Source organism: Bubalus bubalis, chromosome 24 (genome assembly GCF_019923935.1).
Source record: "Bubalus bubalis isolate 160015118507 breed Murrah chromosome 24, NDDB_SH_1, whole genome shotgun sequence".
Classification (NCBI taxonomy): Eukaryota; Metazoa; Chordata; class Mammalia; order Artiodactyla; family Bovidae; genus Bubalus; species Bubalus bubalis.
Window position 1 is genome coordinate 23,458,694 of NC_059180.1, and position 22,973 is coordinate 23,481,666.

At 41.0% G+C, this 22,973-nt stretch overlaps 1 protein-coding gene across 1 annotated transcript in view; it reads left to right on the plus strand.

Moving 5' to 3' along the window:
* Nucleotides 1–22,973, plus strand: part of DNAH3 (dynein axonemal heavy chain 3) — a 242,044-nt gene that overhangs the window by 171,968 nt on the left and 47,103 nt on the right. The window contains exons 44-50 of the mRNA XM_025274559.3: nt 2,440–2,563; nt 2,645–2,801; nt 3,034–3,177; nt 4,445–5,111; nt 6,546–6,711; nt 8,583–8,799; nt 13,294–13,476. Of these exons, the coding sequence (XP_025130344.3) occupies nt 2,440–2,563; nt 2,645–2,801; nt 3,034–3,177; nt 4,445–5,111; nt 6,546–6,711; nt 8,583–8,799; nt 13,294–13,476 (1,658 nt within the window). The remainder of the gene's footprint in view (nt 1–2,439; nt 2,564–2,644; nt 2,802–3,033; nt 3,178–4,444; nt 5,112–6,545; nt 6,712–8,582; nt 8,800–13,293; nt 13,477–22,973) is intronic.

A 22,973-nucleotide genomic window follows, 5' to 3' on the forward strand; every position in this document is an offset into this window, starting at 1 on the left:
TGCCATGCCCCCCTCCAGTGGATCTTCCTAATCCAGAGATCGAACCCTCGTCTCCTATGTCTCCTGCATTGTAGGCGGATTCTTTACTGCTGAGCCACAAGGGAATCCCAGTCCCATACTGCAACATTACTCACAATAGCCAAGTCATGGAAATATCCAAAGTGTCTATTTATGGATGAATGGATAAAGAAAATGTATATATACACACACACACACACATACCCTGGGATATTATTTGGCTATAAAAATAATGAAATTCTACTCTATGTGACAACATGAATGGACCTTGAGAACATTAAACTAAATGAAATAAGTCAGAGAAAAATAAATACTATATGATATCATTTATATGTGGAATCTAAAAATGCCAAACTCACAGGAACAGTAGTATGATGGTTGCCAGGAGCTAAGGGATGGGGGAAATGGGGAGACGTTGGTCAGAGGGTACAAATTTCCAGTTATAAAATGAATAAGTTTTGGGGATCTGATGTACAATATGGTGACTCTCTAGCAGCAGCAATAGAATTGTTACTTAACCTTAGTATGCAAGCATTTTGCAATATCTTATATGCATTAAATCATCATGTTGTAAACCTTCAGTTTATATATTTTATGTCAATTAATTCTCACTAAAACCAGTGAGGCAGTAGAGATCTATTCAGAAGGGAATGTCTGTTTCCCGTACATATCAAGGAAGTAGTAATTGCTAACATTTGCATAGCAGTTGACAGTTTTCATGCTATGTCACAAATATGACATATTGAAAAGATCTTCAAGACCAATGCCCAAAACTGCCAGGAACACATCTGTGGTCAAGTGAAATTGAGTCTATTAATTTGCTGCAGCAAGGGTGTCTATATAGCATGGAGAACCATGAGAGTGCCTGGTGAAAGGGCGTTAAATGGGCTTGTGCTGGGTGATGTGAAAAAGGCTTAAGAAACCAGGGACTCTGTTCTAGATTGGGTAGTCTCAGGGACTGGGGACAATTTGAAGAGTAGGTATCTTAATTTTTTTTCTGTACTTAGTAAACAACTATAGTCACTCATATTAGTTTGGGGGGAAGTTTTCGTGATTTCAGAGCAAACTTGTTTCTGTCTTATTCCATCATAGCTAGGGTACAACCTCATTTGATGTTGATATTTAAAGAGATTGTGTTCACTGGAGAACCAACAGACTAGCTGATAATTGTCAGATCACCTGCCAGCTGTTAGGGCTCATATGGGAAAACTGAGGCTCAAGGCATTATTATATGGTGGTGGAGAGCATGGTTTGGCAGAAGACTGATCTGGGTTTTGGTAACATGTAATAAGCATTAGCACACATTAAGGACTATGAGTATGCTTATTATCAAAAGAATACATGACTTCCTCAAGTTCATGCAACTCTCCATATTTCCCAAAGTGTAAAATATTACTCCAGCATTTTTTAAAAGGTAAACCTACATATATCAGTACATATGGGTGATAAAAAAAAACCATAAAGAAATGCAAGATAATAATTACTTTAAAATCAGGATAGTGGTAAGCTTTGGAGGGAGACAGGGAGAGGGCTGTGATTGGGATGGGATATATGGAGGGGCTTCTATGAAGGGCTGGCAAAGTTGTATTTCTTGACATGGATGGTAGATGTAAAGATGTTAACTTTATAATGATTCACTTTATAATTTTGGTGATTTTCTGTATCTGTGCTTTACTTTATACAGTAAAATATTTTTTAAAAATACATGCAGGCAAATCATAGAAACAGAAAATTGATTATTAGTTGCCAAGGGCTACAAGGAAATAGAAAGGGGTAAAGGTAAAGGATTTCTTTTTGGAGTGATTATTCTGCTATTGATTGTGATAATGATTGCACAACTAAAATACTAAATATTTACTTAATTGTGTACTTTAAATGGATGAATTTTAGAGATATAAATATATGGATATCTAATATTAGATACATAGATACAGATGTAGAGCTGTAAGAATACCAAACTAACAGTGATTAATTTGGGAGGGGAGAGAGAATGGATTTGGTGTGTAGGAGGCAAGGGTTACTTTCTGTAAAAGTATTTCTGAATTATTTGATTATTTTACAAAAATAACATATTGCCATTATCTAGTAACAGTCTTGAGCACTGGGCTGGCACTATTACCAGAACTTCTGCAGTCGTGGAGATGTTCTCTATCTATACTGTGCAGTACAACATCCACTAGTCACATGTTTATCCTTGAGAAGTTGATATGTGGTTGAAGAGACTGAGGAAATACATTTAATATTACTTAATTTTAATTAATATAAATTTAAATAGCCACATATGGCTAGAGGCTGCCATGTTGAATAGCACAGCTCTAGAACTTAAAGGCAGAGGAAAAACCGTTCTATATCTAAGGGTTGCTACGCCCAGGAGGTAAGTGTGAGTGTGTGTGCACATTCATACCTTTGCATGTTTTCCAGGACGGTTCACTCGCCATCTGAATATCATTTCCATCAATGCCTTCGAGGATGACATATTAACCAAGATTTTCAGTTCAATCGCTGACTGGCACTTCGGGAAAGGGTTTGATGTGGTGTTTTTAAGGTAGGAGGTTCCTCTATTATTGGCCTGGGGTCCTCATTTCTGGCCCTTCCTTAACTGGTCTGCCTTCTCCTTCCTCCCAAGGTATGGAAAGATGATGGTACAGGCAACGATGACAATTTATAAAGCTGCAGTGGAGAATTTCCTGCCAACTCCCTCCAAGTCACACTATGTCTTTAACCTGCGGGATTTCTCACGGGTGATCCAAGGGGTGTTGCTCTGCCCTCACACCCACCTGCAGGTCAGCCGCTGTCATTTCTGTTATCAAGTTCATTCAGTGGTATCCTTGGCTATGTGGAATATATAAGGATAATAGTAATAGCTAACTTTTATTAAGCATTTAATCTGTGCTAAGGATTTTGTAAGCATTATCTCATTTAATCCTCACAACAACCCAGGACTTAGAAACTGTTTGAAAACTACTGCCTCAGCCACCATGTGCCATTCATTCAAATAATTGACTGAATTTTCAGGATGTAGAGAAGTTTATCCGGCTTTGGATTCATGAGGTTTACCGGGTCTTCTATGACCGTCTGATTGATCATGAAGATAGACAGGTCTTTTTTAACATGGTAAGGGAAACCACCTCCAATTGCTTCAAGCAGTCTGTGGAAAAGGTAAGCAAGACCCTGTGATCTTTTGACCTCGGAAATTGTCCCAAATATGTGATCATGCTAGTCTCAGATTTCAGGCTCCCTTCCTAGTAGAGACTTTATTGTTGTTTTTCAGTCACTCAGTCGTGTCCAACTCTTTTGCAACCCCATGGACTGTAACCCACCAGCTTCTCTATGGGATTTTCCAGGCAAGAATACTGGAATAGGTTGCCATTTCCATCTCCAGGGGATCTTCCTGACCCAGGAATCAAACCCAGATTTGTAGAATTGGCAGGTGGATTCTTGACCACTGAGCCATCAGAAAAGCCCAAATAGAGACTTACAGCTCTGCTTTCTGAATCTCAAGAAACAGTGTGTTGAGCCAATTAGTCACTTGATTTGGTGATATACTGTTGTTTTTGTTGTTCAGTCACCAAGTCATGTCCGACACTTTGCAACCCTATGGACTGCAGCCCACCAGGCTTCCCTGTCCCAAGTAATATAATACTTGGTCCAATTTCACTTGACTTTACAGGTAACATATAAGTTTGGATACATTCAAACTTATCATTTATGAAAAGATGTTTTGTTTGTAATTAATGTAAAATACATTTTCAAGGTCAAATAACTTTTGAGTTAAGAAATAAAAACACCATGAATTTTTATTGTTTGATTGATGCCTTGTGTAAAGCCCAAGTGAAAGATTGTCTTTGTTTCCTATTTGTAAATATTTTCTCTTTTCCATTTTGATATAAGAAAAGTTTAAACACTATGTATTTGCATCATCTAATTCTACCTCTACTTTTAAGAAGCTATGATTTCTCCATAGAAAAAATGCAAGTATTTCATATTTCATCCAGAGGCCATGTACAGAAGCACTGCTAGTTTCTAATATCAGAAAGAAGAAGCATCTAAAACATTTCTACTCTAGGTACAGAGTGGGAACAGGGGTAAGGCCTGCACCTCTATTTGGTGAAGAAGCAAGTACATTACAAATGATCTCACCTTTTGACCACCTCCTCCTGGGATCTTATAATCTGTCCACCAATGTTTTAATCACTTAGCAAACCGCTTGACCCTTGCTTTCACACTCTTTTCTCAATTGTCCTTTTATCATAGTCTTTACAACCATCAAATACACATATTTTGTTTAAAAAAACAAAACTGTTGTGAACCATGACTTTGAAGAATGTGCTCAGAGGAAACAAACACATCTCCTGTTCCCTCCTTCCAGCTCCCACTACCATGGTAGTTGGAGTGAATGCCTGGCTGAGACTTATCTTTTCCACAGGTCCTCATCCACCTATCACCCACTGGAAAGATAGTTGATGATAATATCCGTAGCCTCTTCTTTGGAGATTTCTTCAAGCCAGAAAGTGACCAAAAGATATATGATGAGATCACTGACTTAAAACAGCTCACAGTGGTCATGGAGTATTACCTGGAAGAGTTCAACAATATCAGCAAGGCCCCCATGTCCTTGGTGATGTTCAGGTTTGCCATTGAGCATATCTCTAGGATCTGCAGGGTCCTGAAGCAGGACAAAGGCCACTTGCTCCTGGTGGGCATTGGGGGCAGTGGGCGGCAAAGTGCCAGCAAACTGTCCACATTCATGAACTCGTACGAGCTATACCAGATCGAGATCACAAAGAGCTACTCAGGCAACGATTGGCGAGAGGACCTGAAGAAGATCATGCTCCAGGTTGGGGTGGCCACCAAAAGTACTGTGTTCCTCTTCGCTGATAATCAGATCAAGGACGAGTCATTCGTTGAGGACATCAACATGCTTCTGAACACGGGTGATGTGCCCAACATCTTCCCCGCTGATGAGAAGGCCGACATTGTGGAGAAGATGCAAATGGCAGCCAGGACAGAAGGAGAAAAGATCGAAGTCACTCCTCTTTCTATGTATAACTTCTTCATTGAGAAAGTGAAAAAGAACCTTCACATTGTCCTTGGTAAGGATGAGAAAATTCATTTTGCCCTTTTCCTTGGATGTTTCAGGATCTCCTTGCCCTAAGCCCAGTCCTTTTACAATGGTGCCAGAATTGATCCAACCAAGGCACCTAGCTTGCCCAACGGTCAGTGCCTGGAATTCCTGTGCAAAATTCCATTCTCCTGAAAAACTACTTTAAACCTGTTCCACTCTCTTCAATTCTCTGAATTCGGCTCTGAACCCTCTCCTTCGTTTTAGTACATTACCCTGCCAGCCTTACAAAATAACATCTGGAGTTTTTCTCTCTGTGAATATCATCTCCAATCTGTCCAGAAGCTTAGGGGTCATGTTTAATACTTCTCTGCATTACCACATCCTGTCAATTTTTGCCCTCTTGTCTCTATCTCTGCCACCTTCAAATTAGCTAAGCTGCTGCTGCTGCTACTGCTAAGTCACTTCAGTCGTGTCCGACTCTATGTGACCCCATAGACGGCTACCCACCAGGCTCCCCCGTCCCTGGGATTCTCCAGGCAAGAACACTGGAGTGGGTTGCCATTTCCTTCTCCAAGCTAAGCTGCTATGAATATCATCTCACCTAGACCTCACCTCTATAGCTTTCTAACTGTTCTCTCTTTATCCACCCTGTCCATTCCAGACATTTATGTTCCACTGCATCAGGATACTTTCCACTGTCAGGATTTGTTTTTCTTGTATTGCAAATCTGTTCGTTGTATATTTATATACACATACACACACACATTAAAACACCTGAATTACTTGCTATTCAGATAAAGACCAAAATCCCTAACCTATAGTTTTATAAGACCACCTGCCAGACTGTCCCCTGCATCCTCTCCGCTCTCATCTCAAACCATGCTTCCCCTTCTTTTTTTAGCCACACTGACTTTCTCACACTTCCACCTATGCATTATGCTTCCTCCTAGCAAGTGCCTGGTACACGTTGAATCTAAATAAACAATTAACAGAATTTGGGGCATAGAATCCAAAATTTGTGGTTAGATGGAGATGAGGTCAGAAACAAGCTGATAGGGCCCCCACAGCAGCCTCCATAAGTAGCTATGTATAGGGCACCAATGGTTCCCTGAGGTCTGTGAGTCAGGACAAATGGAACAAGTGGGTCAAAGGGCTTAAAACACTCTGGCTATATGACCCTAAAGATCTAGAATGGATAATATAGGATAATATGAATATTCAGAACCAGACAGAAGACTCTTGTAATAAACTGACTTCCCATCAAAAAGTTGCATGAAAATATCCCATGATTCCCCTATGCTTTCCAGGCACTCGTCCTGACTATTCCCAGTTATACTCTGGAGTACCAACAGAAAACATGACTGCTCCCTTATCCCCATTAGAATCCTTGGAATGACCTGTCTGTCCCTTTTGGCCTCCTTGACTGGGAGAAAGAGAACTAATGAAATCTGCTTTTCATCAGCCATGAGTCCAATTGGGGACGCCTTCCGGAACCGCCTGCGAATGTTCCCTTCTCTGATCAATTGCTGCACAATTGATTGGTTCCAGTCTTGGCCCACAGATGCCCTGGAGTTGGTGGCCAACAAATTTCTAGAAGATGTAGAGCTCGATGACAATATTCGGATACAGTAAGTGCTAGCTGCATTTTAGTACCCCAAACAAATATTTCAAATGAAAATCAAGATATTGGCTCTATTCTTTTTGCTGTTTTAAGATTTATCAATTTATGTATGTTCTGTTCTGTTCAGTCACTAAGTCGTGTGTCTGACTCTTTGTGACCGCATGGACTGCTGCATGCTAGACTTCCCTGTCCTTCACTATCTCCCAGAGTGTCCACTGAGTTGGGGATGCTATCTAACCATCTCATCCTCTGCCGCCCCCTTCTCCTTTTGCCTTCAGTCTTTCCCAGAATCAAGGTCTTTTTCAATGAGAAATAAATTATAAAAAATAAATACCATTTAGATATTTAATAAAACACCTTTGCTGAAAAAAGAAGAATATTTCACTGTTCAGAATTGTTCTAGAGATGTACTGTTGTCTATGTACTGTTGTTCAGCTATGAGAACCTGGATTTCAATAATCTTAGAGCATGCATTCTCAACAGGGGAGATATTGCTGCCTAGGGGATGGTACTTGTGAGGGATTTTGTTGTGAAAAAAAAAAAATATTTTGTGTGTAAAGCACAGATACACAAAATAAAGCACTGAATTTTGGCTAGAGTAAGAGAAAGGATAAGATTGTTGACCATTCTAAGTGTCCTATGAAGGTAAGGGTCATGTCACTTGCCTTGTATAGTTCTGTATCCTTAATACCTAGTAAATAGTAGGTTCAAATACTGCTTATTAAATGAGTAAATAGAAAATGAAGAAGTAGGTAGTGGTCAGAATGTTCATTGTTTTAAATTCCATTTTAAGATCTTTGAACTTTGTTCTCTAGGCCCAGGAATGCTTAACCTGGGTCTATAGGCTCATGACCAGAACTCAGAGGGTCAGTGAATGTGAGTGGGGGAAAAGTACATCTTTGTTTTCATTAACATCTAACTGGTACTTTGCATTTCTTTCAATGATGAACATAGGCAATAAACCCCCATAGGATTGTGTAGGACCTGTGACTTTGTTACCAGTAGGCATCGCAGTTATTTTCATAACTCGTTCAGTCATTACAGATGCACCAATTTATCATCCCCTTCAAAATGATGGTAGTCTTCAGACCTGTTGTCCAATCTTACTATTTAATGCTGTAGTTGGCAAACTATGATCCATGGCTGAGTCCAGTTCACAGCCTTATTTTTGCAAATATGCCTTATTGGAAAACAGCCATGCACAGTACAGTGGCAGAGTTGAATAGCTGCTACTTGAGAGCATGTGGCTCACAAAGCCTAAAATATTTACTATCTGGTCCTAACCAGGAAAAGTCTGCTGACCCCTGATTTAACATGTAAATAAAATCACACATATTGAGACTTACCTGCAGTAGTTAAGAATCCATGCTTCCAGTGGATTCTTAACCACTGCAGGGTGTGTGGGTTCGATCCAGGTCAGGAAACTAAAATCCTACATTGCCACAGGTGCAGCCAAACACATGCACACATTACTATATCATAAATTTGGTGTTTAAAATATTTAGAAAACTCTTTAACATAATTGGCTTCTTTTGTAATTCTATAATATATTATTTTATGCATTAAAATATTATTCTGAAAAGTCCAGAGGCTTCATCAGACTTCCAAAGATTAAAAACTCCTGCTTAAACCCTGGTGATTCACAAAAGTGATTAAAGCTAGAAATTGCCTGATCGAAGTTCATTCTAATAAGAACATATACCTCCCCAATCCTTCTTGAGGCTCTGTTGACATGCTTCAAAGAATTGGGGGTTCTAGCTGGCCACTGTGAGTGGCTTTCTCACATCCTTCTGTGAGAAAATCTTCTGTGAACCAAAGCTGTGCTAGATCTCTCTGGAGCAAGTTGGGCCTGTCTGACCACCTCTGTGTCCTTGACAGGGTCATCTCCATGTGCAAATATTTCCAGGAGAGTGTGAAAAAGCTGTCACTTGATTATTACAACACCCTTCGAAGACACAACTATGTTACCCCCACCTCCTACCTCGAATTGATCCTAACATTCAAGACACTCCTGAATAAGAAGAGGCAAGAGGTTGATATGATGAGGAATCGATATCTGACAGGCCTGCAGAAACTTGAATTTGCAGCTTCACAGGTAAGCACAGACAAAATAGTACTGGGACAAAGAAGTCCAGAACTAATTGGATGCGGTGAAGCACTTGTTCAGATGCAGAAGTCAAGAGAGCACAAAAATAAAGACAGCGTCTGACCCTGTGCTCACCTCACTCGCTTGACCTAATCCATTACAATAAAATCCAATAGTATATATAAAAATACAATAGTATATATTAAATATGAGGCTTCCCTGGTGGCTCAGAGGTATATGGTGACTCAGTTCAGTTCAGTTCAGTTGCTCAGTCATGTCCAACTCTTTGCGACCCATGGATTATAGCACACCAGGCCTCCCTGTCCATCACCAACTCCCAGAGTTGACTCAAACTCATGTCCATTGAGTTGGTGATGCCATACACCCATCTCATCCTGTGCTGTCCCCTTCTCCTCCTGCCTTCAATCGTTTCCCAGTATCAGGGTCTTTTCTAATGAGTCAGTTATTCACAGCAGGTGGCCAAAGTATTAGAGTTCCAGCTTCAGCATCAGTCCTTCCAATGAATATTCAGGACTGATTTCCTCTAGGATGGACTGGTTGGATCTCCTTGAAGTCCAAGGGACTCTCAAGAGCCTTCTTCAACAACCACAGTTCAAATGCATAAATTTTTCGGCACTCAGCTTTCTTTATAGTCCAACTCTCACATCCATACATGACCACTGGAAAAACCATAGCTTTGACTATACGGACCTTTGTTTGCTAAGTAATGCCTCTGCTTTTTAATATGCTGTGTAGGTTGGTCATAACTTTTCTTCCAAGGAGCAAGAGTCTTTTAATTTCATGGCTGCAATCACCATCTACAGTGATTTCGGAGCCCCAAAATATAAAGTCTCTCACTGTTTCCACTGTTTCCCCATCTATTTGTCAAGAAGTGATGGGAACAGATGCCATGATCTTAGTTTTCTGAATGTTGAGCCTTAAGCCAACTTTTTCACTCTCCTCTTTCACTTTCAACAAGAGGCTCTTTAGTTCTTCTTTGCTTTCTGCCATAAGGGTGGGATCATCTGCATAGCTGAGGTTATTGATATTTCTCCCAGCAATCTTGATTCCAGCTTGTGCTTCATCCAGCTTGTGCTTTATCCAGCCCAGTGTTTCTCATGATGTACTCTGCATTTAAGTTAAATAAGCAAGGTGACAATATACAGCCTTGACATACTCCTTTTCCTATTTGGAACAAGTCTGCTGTTCCACGTCCAGTTCTAACTGTTGCTTCCTGACCTTCCTAACCGTTGCTTCCTGACCTGCATACAGATATCTCAAGAGGCAGGTCAGGTGGTCTGATATTCCCATCTCTTTAAGAATTTTCCAGAGTTTGTTGTGGTCCACACAGTCAAAGCCTTTAGCATAGTCAATAAAGCAGAAGTAGATGTTTTCTGAAACTCTCTTGCTTTTTTGATGATCCAACGGATGTTGGCAATTTGACCTCTGGTTCCTCTGCCTTTTCTAAATCCAGCTGAAAATCTGGAAGTTCACAGTTCACGTACTGTTGAAGCCTGGCTTGGAGAATTTTGAGCATTACTTTACTAGTGTGTGAAATGTGTGCAATTGTGTGGTCATTTGAGTATTCTTTGGCATTGCTTTTCTTTGGGATTGGAATGAAAACTGACTTTTTCCAGTCCTGTGGCCACTGCTGAGGTTTCCAATTTTTCTGGCATGTTGAGTGCAGCACATTCATAGCGTCATCTTTTAGGATTTGAAATAGCTCAACTGGAACTCCATCACCTCCACTAGCTTTGTTCATGGTGTTGCTTCCTAAGGCCCAGTTGATTTCGCATTCCAGGATGTCTTGCTCTAGGTGAGTGATCACCCCATTGTGTTTATCTGGGTCGTGAAGATCTTTTTTGTATAGTTCTTCTGTGTATTCTTGCCAGCACTTCTTAATAGCTTCTGCTTCTGTTAGGTCCATACCATTTCTGTCCTTTATTGTGCCCATCTTTGCATGAACTCCTCCCTTGGTAATTTTCTTGAAGAGATCGCTAGACTTTCCCATTCTATTGTTTTCCTATATTTCTTTGCATTGATCCTTCAGGAAGGCTGTCTTATCTGTCCTTTTTATTCTTTGGAACTCTGCATTCAATTAGGTGTATCTTTCCTTTTCTCCTTTGCCTTTTGCTTCTCTTCCATGGTGGCTCAGTGAGTTAAAAATCCATCTCCAATGCAGGAGACACAGGTTCCATCCCTTGGTCTGGAAGATCACCTGGAGAAGGAAATGGCAACCCACTCCTGTATTCTTGCCTGGGAAATCCCATGTACAGAGGAGTCATGGGGTCACAAGAGTTGGACACAACTTACTGATTAAACCACCACCACCACCATATATGAAAAATATATATATATATGAAGTACAATATTAATAGTATATAAAAATACAATAGTGTATATAAATAGACTGAGTTTTTTGGATCCCTCTTAAATTTTGTGCCCAGTGTAAGTGCCTCACTCACCTCACCCTTGCCCCAGCCCTGGATATTCTCAGTGGAGAACTGGGAAGAATAAGGCAGTGGTGAAGAACAAGGCCTAGGCTCAAATTCCAGCTTTATAGCTTATCAGCTATAGAACCTTGAAGATTCTCTTCTATAAAAAAAAGTGATGTGTTCACTTCATAGGACTATTATGAAGATTAAATGAGCTAACACAAGTGTAACCCTTAGCAAAATGCCTGGCATATGAATTAGTAATTCATTTGTGCTTGAGCCACTTGACAAAACCATATTAAGACATGAATTTTCAGCACCAATAAAGAACTAAGGCAACCAAATGGTTTTCAGTGGGTTGGCCTGGCACTGAATACACAGCAGATCCACCAACACACAGCACAGGGATGGTAAAGAACATCAGAAGTGGCTTCTGTTGCTCTCTTCCTTTAGTTGCAGGGTCCTTAAGCTTAAGGACTCAAGGTCCTTAAGCTTTTAGAGAGATGCTGAAAATTGGAGTCTATCCACATAAGGGTGAGCAAACTGTGTTATTTGAAGAGCAGCAAAATGACTTGAGACAGTCTAGACCAGTAAGGGGATTGATGGTGCCAGTTAACTTTCCTTGAGCCCTCCCACCCGTCTGGTGCTCTATATGAGGAAAGTACAGTTATCATCACATCACACACAAAGAGATCAAGGTCCCAGAGAGGACAGGCAACTTGCCCATGATCACACAGCCTCATGAGTAGCTGGTGCAAGTGATGAAGTGAAAACTGAAACGTAAGTCTGAGTGACTCCACAGTCTGTGTTCCTAATCAACCAGCTCGCTATGCTTCCTCTCTCACATGGGCTTTCTGTGGACAGTGGGTTCAAGGTTATGAGACTTTCTTAAAATAAACATTTGAATTGCCTTAGAAGGCAGAATCAGGACCAGTGGGTGAAAGCTGCATGGGGGTGGATTCTGTTTGCTAGAATTTGTTGAGGATTTTTGCATCTATGTTTATCAGTGATATTGGTCTGTAGTATATTAACACTTCACAAATTCCATATATATGTGTTAATATACTGTATTGGTGTTTCTCTTTCTAACTTACAAAGATGCTAATGATGATCCTGTATGCAAGGCAGCAAAAGAGACACATATATAAAGAATAGACTTTTGGACTAAGTGGGAGAAGGCGAGGGTGGGATGACTTTGAAACATGTATATCACCATATATAAAATAGATGACTTGTGCAAGTTCGATGCATGAAGCAGGGCACTCAGAGTCGGTGCTCTGGGATAACTCTGAGGGATGGGGTGGGGAGGGATGTGGGAGGGGGTTCAGGATGGAAGGACACATGTGCACCCGTGGCTGATTCATGTTGATGTATGGCAAAAGCCACCACAATATTGTAAAGTAATTATCCTCCAATAAAATAAATTAATTAATTAAAAAAATTTTTTAAATTGCATGAGGGTAAATTCCAGCCCCTTATCAGGAAAATCTAATGTGTTAAGTTGTCTCAAAAATGGTCCAACTCCCCTCCAGAGGTGGTGACCTCCCCATCAGTAGAAGTATTCAAACAGTGGCCAGAAAACTACTAGACAGGAATGTTGTAGAGGGCATCAGACTGTTGGGGGAAAAATATGACCTTTAAAGTTCTGTCCTTCCCAGCTATCTCAGCCATGTATATTCCTTCACAGACTTAAAAAAATGTAGGGATTTTTCCCCCTAACTTACTTCTGTATTTCCCTGCCCCCAATACTAAAGTGTAGTGTAGGCTCAATACAAGAATACCTTTTTTTAATGTTGTATCTTTTTAAAAAATTTAAGATTACTATTATATGTCTAGTGCCTATCATGGAGCTTGATAATTACAACACACAGCATGAACTAAATAATGAAATATTACAGGATCAAAGAGAGAAACTCCAGCCAACAAATATGTACCCAGTACCATTAACATCATTTGTATTTTCTGCATGTATTATCAGTTAGAGAATCATTTCAACTTTTGCCAACTGTTCCATTTTTGACATTTATATAGCTGAGCTGGCACCCCACCCATCCTCTCTTCTTGCCAGGTAGCCGTCATGCAAGTGGAACTGACTGCCCTCCAACCCCAACTCATTCAGACCTCTGAGGAGACCGCTAAGATGATGGTGAAAATCGAGGCAGAGACTCAAGAAGCTGATGCCAAGAAACTTCTAGTGCAAGCAGATGAAAAAGAAGCCAATGCTGCTGCTGCCATTGCTCAAGGAATCAAGGTATAACTTGCTGAGAGGAAAGAAAGGGAACCGGCATTTTCAGGGTTCATCTATCATCTCACTAGAGCCTAACAGAGTCTCACAGAATATACACGGTCATGCCTATCTTGCAGAGGGAAACAATGAGACTTGAAAGGTTAGTTTCCCAGCATCACATAGCTAGTAAAGGACACCTGGAAGAATTATTGTTTTACAAATACTCTCCATCTCAATCAAAGTCGAATAAGCCCCAGCAGGATCTAACCCTGTTTCATATTTCTTTCTTCTCATTGACTCTTTTCTGGCCACAATGGCCTCCTAGCTATTCACTAAACACAAGGCATGTCCCACCTCAGGGCCCTTGCACGGGCTGTTTCCCCTGACTATCTCCTTCACCTCAATCATGTTTTTGCTCAAATGTAGCTGGTGTAAGGTGTGGAGTAAATATTTGTCAAATGACAGAATGTTGAATCTAGAGGACCCCATTTGAAGATAATTTTTGTACCAAAGAAGAAAAGTCCTGGAAAGGGCTTCACCTGTATTCAGATATTATTAGCAAATCTGATTGATGTTCATGTTATATATTTCTCCAAGCGTTTTCAAGTATACAGTTCCATTTGAGTATCACAATGACTTTGGACTTATAGTAATGACAGCCATCAAGGTCTGGAAGCCAACAACACTGGAGTTCAGTGGTAAACTGTCTTTGTCTGACCTGTTGGTAGGATCCAACTCCGAGGCTCATGGCACTTAACTGAAGATACTTGTCCTTGTGCCCCACATAGCAGTTAGAAAAGCTCTTTTGACCATTCTTCAAACAAGAGCTTGAACAAGAATTAGTTTGTGTCTCACTTCTAGATCATGGGGCACTTTTTTCAAAAGAATAGGCCTTTTTTCCAGTGAGTCCTGAGATTCACTTGGATCCAGTCCCTGGTCTCAGAGTTCCACAATGCATGCCCTGGATAAGAGGGGCATGCTCACTCATAGTCCTACTGGTAGGACTGCCAGTGGACATTGAGCACTGGGCACATAATGTAGCAGGTAATTTACCGTTCTATAACAGGATGATAATAAAAGCTACTACTTACCAGCACCATTAAGGTGTATTTGAAAGTGAAGTAAAAGTTGCTCAGTCATGTCCAACTCTTTGTGACCCCATGGACTGCACAGTCCATGGAATTCTCCAGGCCAGAATACTGGAATGGGTAGCCTTTCCCTTCTCCAGGGGATCTTCCCAACCCAGGGATCAAACCCAGATCTCCCACATTACAGGCAGATTCTTTACCAGCTGAGCCACAAGGGAAGCCCAAGAATATTGGAGTGGGTAGCCTATATCTTCTCCAGCAGATCTTCCCGACCTAGGAATCAAACTGGGGTCTCCTGCATTGCAAAGGATTTTTTACCAGCTGAGCTACCAGGGAAGCCCATAGTATATTTGGTATTTATTTATTTAAAAAATATTTATTTAACACTTACTTTTTGCTGGCACTTTTCTAGGCAGTGGGGAAATGGGAGTGAATAGAGAGTTTCTTCTCTCTTCTCTCTACTTGATTTATATTAACTTTCATCATCCTAACAGCCCTGCAAGGCAAATGGTATCATTCCTAGTTTACAAATGAGAAAATCATGATACAAAAACTAAAATGATTTGCCTAAGATCACACAGTAACAATGTGATTGAACCGGGATTAAAATCCACATCGCTCTGATTCCAAAGCCTTTGCATATGACCACTATTCCAGGAGTTACAAAAATTAGCAGCTGGGCAATATAATATTCTATGACACATACAGTATTTCTTTTCATTTGAAATAGTTATCAACTTTTAAAAATCAAAAGATTTCAAGTAAAAAGTCTAAAATTTCAGCTTTCCTTAGAAAAAAATCGGGCTCTTGGGTAACACTGGACCTGCATTCCTGGGTTGCATCCGTTGGCAGCTGTCCTTTGTGTGTTCCAGCTCGTCAAAGTCCCAGTCAGCTTACCTGCCACACTCACATCACTGGCCTGGCCCTGTGCTGAGTGCTTAGTCGCCCAGTCATGTCCAGCTCTCTTCAAGCCCGTGGACTGTAGCCCACCAGGCTCCTCTGTCCATGGGGATTCTCCAGGCAAGAATACTGGAGTGGGTTGCATGTTCTCCTCCAGGGGATCTTCCCAACCCAGGGATCGAACCCAGGTCTCCTGCATTGCAGATGGATTCTTTACTGTCGAGCCGCCAGGGAAGCCCAGTGGCTGGCCCCTAGAGCATGTGAATTTGCAACTCTTCCATGGTTCTATACTAGAATCAGGCATATCAGGGCTCAACTTTGCTCTGTCCATTCCTAACCAGTTTCCTAACCTATAAAATGGAGATACTGAGAGCAAAACATGTAAAGCTTATGGCATGTGTCCAGCATACAATCAGAGCTTAACAGCCCATGTTAACTATCCTCCAAAAGTGTCATTCTTGACCCTGTACCAAGTGGACTTGCCTGTTTTATGAAGACCAGTCTCTCACCATGTGCAGGTATTCTCACATATAGGGTTCTGTTGTACAATGTCAGAGGAAAACAGTGACTTGCTGGAACAGGAGGGAGGCAAGAGGTGACATCAGCTTTATAAGGAGATGGCCCACCACACCCATTCCTGGGCAATAAACTGCCACCTATGGTTTTGGTGTGAAGGGTGAGGTCTAGTGCTCTGCCATCCCCTCCCCAAGTACTGGGAGTGACATCCCGGAGGTGAGTCAGGAAGTGGAAGAAACTCTCCAAGGAGGAGAATAAAACCTGTGCTTGCTCTAAGGCTTTTTTTGTAAGGACCAGAAACCCCTCCTGAACCTCTCATGGCTACAGCCCTTTTCCACACAAGGATGGATGATTTTCTTTAAACTCTTCACACGCCTAGAAATGAGAGAACCTGGGAGAGCACCCAGTGTGGTACTTAATGAAGTTCAGAAGTTCTGCAATGGAATGGGATTCACAATAGGAGGATCAGGAGATTGGCAAGAAAAGAGTCAGTCCTCAAACGCTTTGCTCCCAAGTAAAATGGTTTGCTTAAATTGGTCCATTCTTTTTAAGCTAATGTGTCATTTCTTTCCCCCATAATGAGAATCATAACTAATGCCAGAAGTACTGCAGAGTTGATTACATTTTGTCAGTAAGCACTGTGATTCACAAGCCTCGAACAGCTTGCTGCTCGGTGCACTGCTAAGCTACAGGGGTCATTTTTAATTATAATTTCTTATCATGGAAGCAAATGATGTAGCAGTAATAACACATACAAAATGACTTTTAAGACCTCAGCTTTAACACGTTTCCACTTTTCCAGGCTTTCCTCTAGTTCCTGTCCATACACGTGGATAGGTTTATTATTGCAACCATAGCATAATTGTGACTTGTTTTATGGTTTTGTTTCCTTAGCAGCTTATCACAAATGTTTTTCCAAAATGTCATATAATCATTTTAATGACCATTTTAAGTAGGTGCTTCACCCATCAAGTAGCCATTCCCCTATTGGGCATTGAAGTCTATTATTTCCTGCCTTGTTCTCAGTGTTTCCAGAGTATCAGCTTGAGTCTCTCAACAGAGCTGTGTGCCAGAATCACCTTTGGAGTTTTAAAAATGCAGATTCCCAGACCCCTCTACCACCGCACCAGACTGAATGAATCAGAACCTCTGGGTGTGGAACTTGAAGATGTGTATGCTCTAAATGCTCCTCAGTGACTCTGATGCACAGTCAAGATTGAGAATCACTGTTAAAGATAACGTTACAACCAGAGGCCTTTTGCATCTTCATGGATCACAGCCTTGTTGTGGCGAACGATCTTGCTGTGTAAAGCAATGAAGCTATGAGCCATGCTATGCAAGACAGACAGGTCATACATAGTTAAGAGTTCTGACAAAACATAGGAGGATGAAATGGCAAATCACTCCAGTATTCCTGCCAAGAAAACCCCATGAGCAGCATGAAAAGGCAATAAGATATGACACCAGAAGGTAAGCCCCCAGGTCTGAAGGTATCCAATATGCTACAGGGAAAGAGCAGGGAAACAGATTCAGGAGGAAAGAAGATGCTGGGCCAAAGTGGAAATGACACTCAGTTGTGGATGTGTCTGGTGGTGAAAGTTAAGTCCAATGCTGTAAAGAACAATATTGCATAGAAACCTGGAATGTTAGAACCAAGATAAATTGGACATGGTCAAGCAGGAGATGGCAAAAGTGAACATCTACATTTTAGAAATCAGTCAACTAAAATGGATAGAAATGGGTGAATTTAATTCAGGTAACCATTATATCAACTACTGTGGGCAAGAAGCCCTTAGAAGAAATGAAGTAACCCTCACAGTCAACAAGAGTCCAAAATGCAGTACTTGACTGTAATCTCAAAAAAAGACAGAATGATCTCAGTTTATTTCCAAGGCAAACCATTTAGCATCACAATAATCCAAGTCTATGCCCCAAGCATTAGTGCTAAAGAAACTGAAGTCAAATGGTTCTATGAAGACCTACAAGATCTTCTAGTTCAATTCAGTTGTTCAGTCATGTCTGACTCTGCGACCCCATGAACCGCAGCATGCCAGGCCTCCTTGTCCATCACCAACTCCTGGAGCCCACCCAAACCCATGTCCATCAAGTTGATGATGCCATCCAACCATCTTATCCTCTGTCGTCCCCTTCTCCTCCCTCCCTCAATCCTTCCCAGCATCAGGGTCTTTTCAAATGAGTAAGATCTTCACATCAGGTGGCCAAAGTATTGGAGTTTCAGCTTCAACATCAGTCCTTCCAATGAACACCCAGGACTGATCTCCTTTAGGATGGACTGGTTGAATCTCCTTGCAGTCCAAGGAACTCTCAAGAGTCTTCTCCAACACCACAGTTCAAAAGCATCAATTCTTTGGCGCTCAGCTTTCCTTATAGTCCAACTCTCACATCCAAACATGACTACTGGAAAAACCATAGCTTTGACTAGATGGACCTTTGTTGACAAAGTAATGTCTCTGCTTTTTAATATGCTATCTAGGTTGGTCATAACTTTCCTTCCAGGGAGTAAGTGTCTTTTAATTTCATGGCTGCAATCACCATCTGCAGTGATTTTGGAGCCCCCAAAAATAAAGTCAGCCATTGCTTTCAGTGTTTCCCCATCTATTTGCCATGAAGTGATGGGACCGGATGCCATGATCTTAGTTTTCTGAATGTTGAGCTTTAAGCCAACTTTTTCAGTCTCCTCTTTCACTTTCATCAAGAGGCTCTTTAATTCTTCTTCACTTTCTGCCATAAAGGTGGTATCATCTGCATATCTGAGGTTATTGATATTTCTCCCAGCAGTTTTGATTCAAGCTTGTGCTTCTTCCAGCCCAGCATTTCTAATGATGTACTCTGCGTATAAGTTAAATAAGCAGGGTGACAATATACAGCCTTGATGTACTCCTTTTCCTATTTGGAACCAGTCTGTTGTTCCATGTCCAGTTCTAACTGTTGCTTCCTGACCTGCATACAGGTTTCTCAAGAGGCAGGTCAGATGGTCTGGTATTCCCATCTCTTTCAGAATTTTCCGCAGTTTATTGTGATGCACACAGTCTATAAGACCTTCTGTAACTAACACCAAAAGCATGTCCTTTTCATCACAGAGGATTGAAATGCAAAAGTAGGAAGTCAAGAGATATTGGGGCAACACACAACTTTGGCTTTGGAGTACAAAATGAGCAGGGCAAATGCTAACAGTTTTGCCAAGAGAACACATTGGTCATAGCAAACATCTTCTTCCAACAACACAAGAGACAACTCTATACATGGACATCACTTGAGGGTCAATACTGAAATCAGCTTGATTACATTTTTTTCAGCTGAAGATGGAAAAGCTCTATACAGTCAGCAAAAAGAAGACCTGGCGCTTACTGTGGCTTAGATAACAAGCTCCTTATTGCAAATTCAGCCTTAAATTGAGGAAAGTAGGGAAAACCATTAGGGCATTCAGGTATGACCTAACTCAAATCCCTTATGATTATACAGTGAAGGTGACAAATAGATTCAAGGAATTAGATCTGGTAGACAGAGTGCTTGAAGAACTATGGACAGAGGTTCATAACACTGTACTGAAGGCAGTGACAAAAACCATCCCAAAGAAAAAGTAATGCTAGAAAGCAAAGTGGTTGTCTGAGATATGAGATGCTGTAAAAATAGCTGAGGAAATTAGAGAAATGAAAGGCAAGGGAGAAGGGGAAAGATATACACAACTCAATGCAGAGTTCCAGAGAATAGCAAGGACAGATAAGAAGACCTTCTGAAATGAACAATGCAAAGAAATAGAGGAAAACAATTGAATGGAAAAGACTAGAGATCTCTTCAAGAAAACTGGAGATAGCAGGGGAATATATCTTGCAAGGATGGGCATGATAAAGGACAGAAACAGTAAGGAGCTAACAGAAAGAAAAGAGATTAAGGAGAGTGACAAGAATACACAGAAGAACTATTTAAAAAAAAAAAAATTCTTAATGACCTGGAAAACCATGATATTGTGGAAACTCACTGAGAGCTGGACATCCTAGGGTGTGAAGTCAAGTGGGCCTTAGGAAGCACTACTACAAGCAAAGCTAATGGAGGTGATGGAATTCCAGCTGAGCTATTTCAAACCTTAAAAGATAATGCTGTAAAATGTGGCCGTCAATATGTCAGCAAATTTGGAAAGTTCAACCGTGGCCACAGAACAGGAAAAGGTCAGTTTTCATTCTATTCCCAAAGAAGAGGAATGCCAAAAAATGTTCAAACTACCATACAATTGTGCTCATTTCACATACTAGTAAGCTTATACTCAAAATCCTTCAAGCTATGTTTCAGCAGTATGTGAACTGAGAACTTCCAGAGGTACAAGCTGGGTTTAGAAAAGGCAGAGGAACCAGAGATCAAATTGCCAACATCCATTGGACCACAAAGAAAGCAAGGGAATTCCAGAAAAACATCTGCTTCTGCTTCATTGACTACACTAAAGCCTTTATGTGGATCACAAAAAACTGTGGAAAATTCTTAAACAGATGGGAATACCAGGCCACCTTATCTGTCTCCTGAGAAACCTGTATGCAGGTCAAGAACCAATAGTTAGAACTTTACATGGAACAACAGACTGGTTCAAAATTGGGAAAGGAGTATGTCAAGGCTATATATTGTTACCTTGCTTATTTAACTTTAATGCAGAGTTGTTGTTGTTCAGTCACTAAGTTGTGTCCAACTCTTTCCAACCCCACTGACTGCAGCACGCCAGGCTTCACTGTTCTTCACTATCTTCTGGAGTTTGCTCAAACTCATGTCCACTGAGTCGATGATGCCATTCAACCATCTCATCCTCTGTCACCCACTACTCCTCCTGCCCTCAATCTTTCCCAGCATCAGGATCTTTTCCACTGAGTTGGCTCTTCTCATCAGGTGGCCAAAGTATTGGAGCTTCAGCTTCAGCATCAGTCCTTCCAACCATATTGAGGGTTGATTTCCTTTAGGATTAACTGGTTTGATACTGGAGTGGGTTTCCATTCCCTTCTCCAGGGGATCTTCTCAACCCAAGGAACAAACCTGAGTCTCCCGCATAGCAGATTCTTTACCATCTGAGCTACCAGGGAAGCCTAATTGGCTATACATCAACACAAAATAAAAAGTTTAAAGTTAAAAAAAATTGCTGGCTTTAAACTCAACATTAAAACAAAAAAACTAAGATCATGGCATCTGGTCCAATCACTTCATGGCAAACAGAAGGGGGAAAAGGGGAAACAGTGACAGATTTTATTTTGGGGGGGCCCTAAAATCACTGCAGATGGTGACTGCAGCCATGAAATTAAAAGATGCTTGCTCCTTGGAAGGAAAGCTATGGCAAACCTAGATAGCATATTATAAAGCAGAGACATCACTTTGCCAACAAAGGTCCATGTAGTCAAAGCTATGACTTTTCCAGTAGTCATGTATGGATATGAGAGTTGGACCATAAAGAAGGCTGAGTACCAAAGAACTGATGCTTTTGAATTGAGGTGCTGGAGAAGACTCTTGAGATCCCCTTGGACAGGAGGGAGATCAATCCAGTCAGTCCTAAAGGAAATCAACCCTGAATATTCTTTGGAAGGACTGATGCTGAAGCTGAAGCTCCAATACTTTGACCATCTGATGTGAAGAGCCGACTCATTGGAAAAGATCCTCATGCTGGGAAAGATTGAATGCAAAAGGACAAGGGGACAGCAGAGGATGAGATGGTTAGATAGTATCCTCGACTCAATGGGCATGAATTTGAGCAAACTCCAGAACATAGTTAAGGATGGGGGAACCTGGCATGCTGCAGTTCATGGCGTTGCAAAGAGTTGAACACAACTTAGTGACTGAACAATAAAAGAGGCCTTTTGAGTCATTGGATGAACAACCTTGCTGGAACCCAGGCCTTACCCCTTAGGAAAGAAGCAGAGCCATCTCAACATTGGGAGGCGTAATGTGACAGTGGGCCATAAAGAAGGCTGAGTGCCAAAGAATTGATGCTTCAAATTGCAGTGCTGGAGATGACTCCTGAAAGTCCCTTGGACAGCAAGAAGAGCAAACCAATCAGTCCTAAAGGAAATCAACCCTGAATCTTCATTGTAAGAACTAATGCTGAAGCTGAAGCTCCAACACACACATACATGTAAGAAGGTGGAACCTTATTTTGTTTGCTTATCAAAATAAATCTGCAGGACATAGATTTTGACACACACTGCTTTTGACATTCTCTTGTGAAATTTCACTTCAATCCTGACTGTGTTATCACTCCCTGGGCTGGGAGACTATCAGAAAATTCACTGAATGGGGAGCCGGGGGCCCAAAGTTGGAACTTGGCTCAGTGACTAACCAGTTTTGTGGCCTTGGTTAACTCATTTTTTTCTCCCAAGACCTCATTGTTTTGTTGTTGAAGGAAAAGAATTGGACTGCTAAATACAGTTGTATTTACAGGAGATTGGGTCCAGCCTTCCCCACCCCATCCCCGCCTCTGGACCCACAGATACCAAAATGCTCAGATGCTCAAGCCCCCTGCCTTCTGGATCTGTGGCCCCAAATCCACAGTTACAGAGGGCCAACTGTAATCTATACAGAATTTTATAATGTTGAGATTTCCTTTTTTAAAAAAAATTGAGATATAATTCACATACCATTAATAGTCACCTTTTAAAATCATGCAATTCAGAGGGTTTTTTTTTTTAGTATATTCACAAAGTTATACAGTCATAACCACTATGTAATTCTAGAACATCTTCATCACCCCAAAAAGAAACCTATATTCATTAGTAGTCACTAGCCGTTTCTTCCACCCAGCCCTGTCAACCACTAACCTACTTTCTGCCTATATGGATTTTCCTTTTATGCACATTTTATGTAAATGGAATCATAGAGCAGGTGCCATTTTGTGTCTATCTGGATGGTTTCACTTAGCATAATGTTCTCCAGGTTTATCCATGTTGTTGCATGAATCATTACTTCATTTCTTTTTATGGCTGAATAATATTCCATTGTATTAGTTTTGTTTTTAAACAAAGAAATAATGGA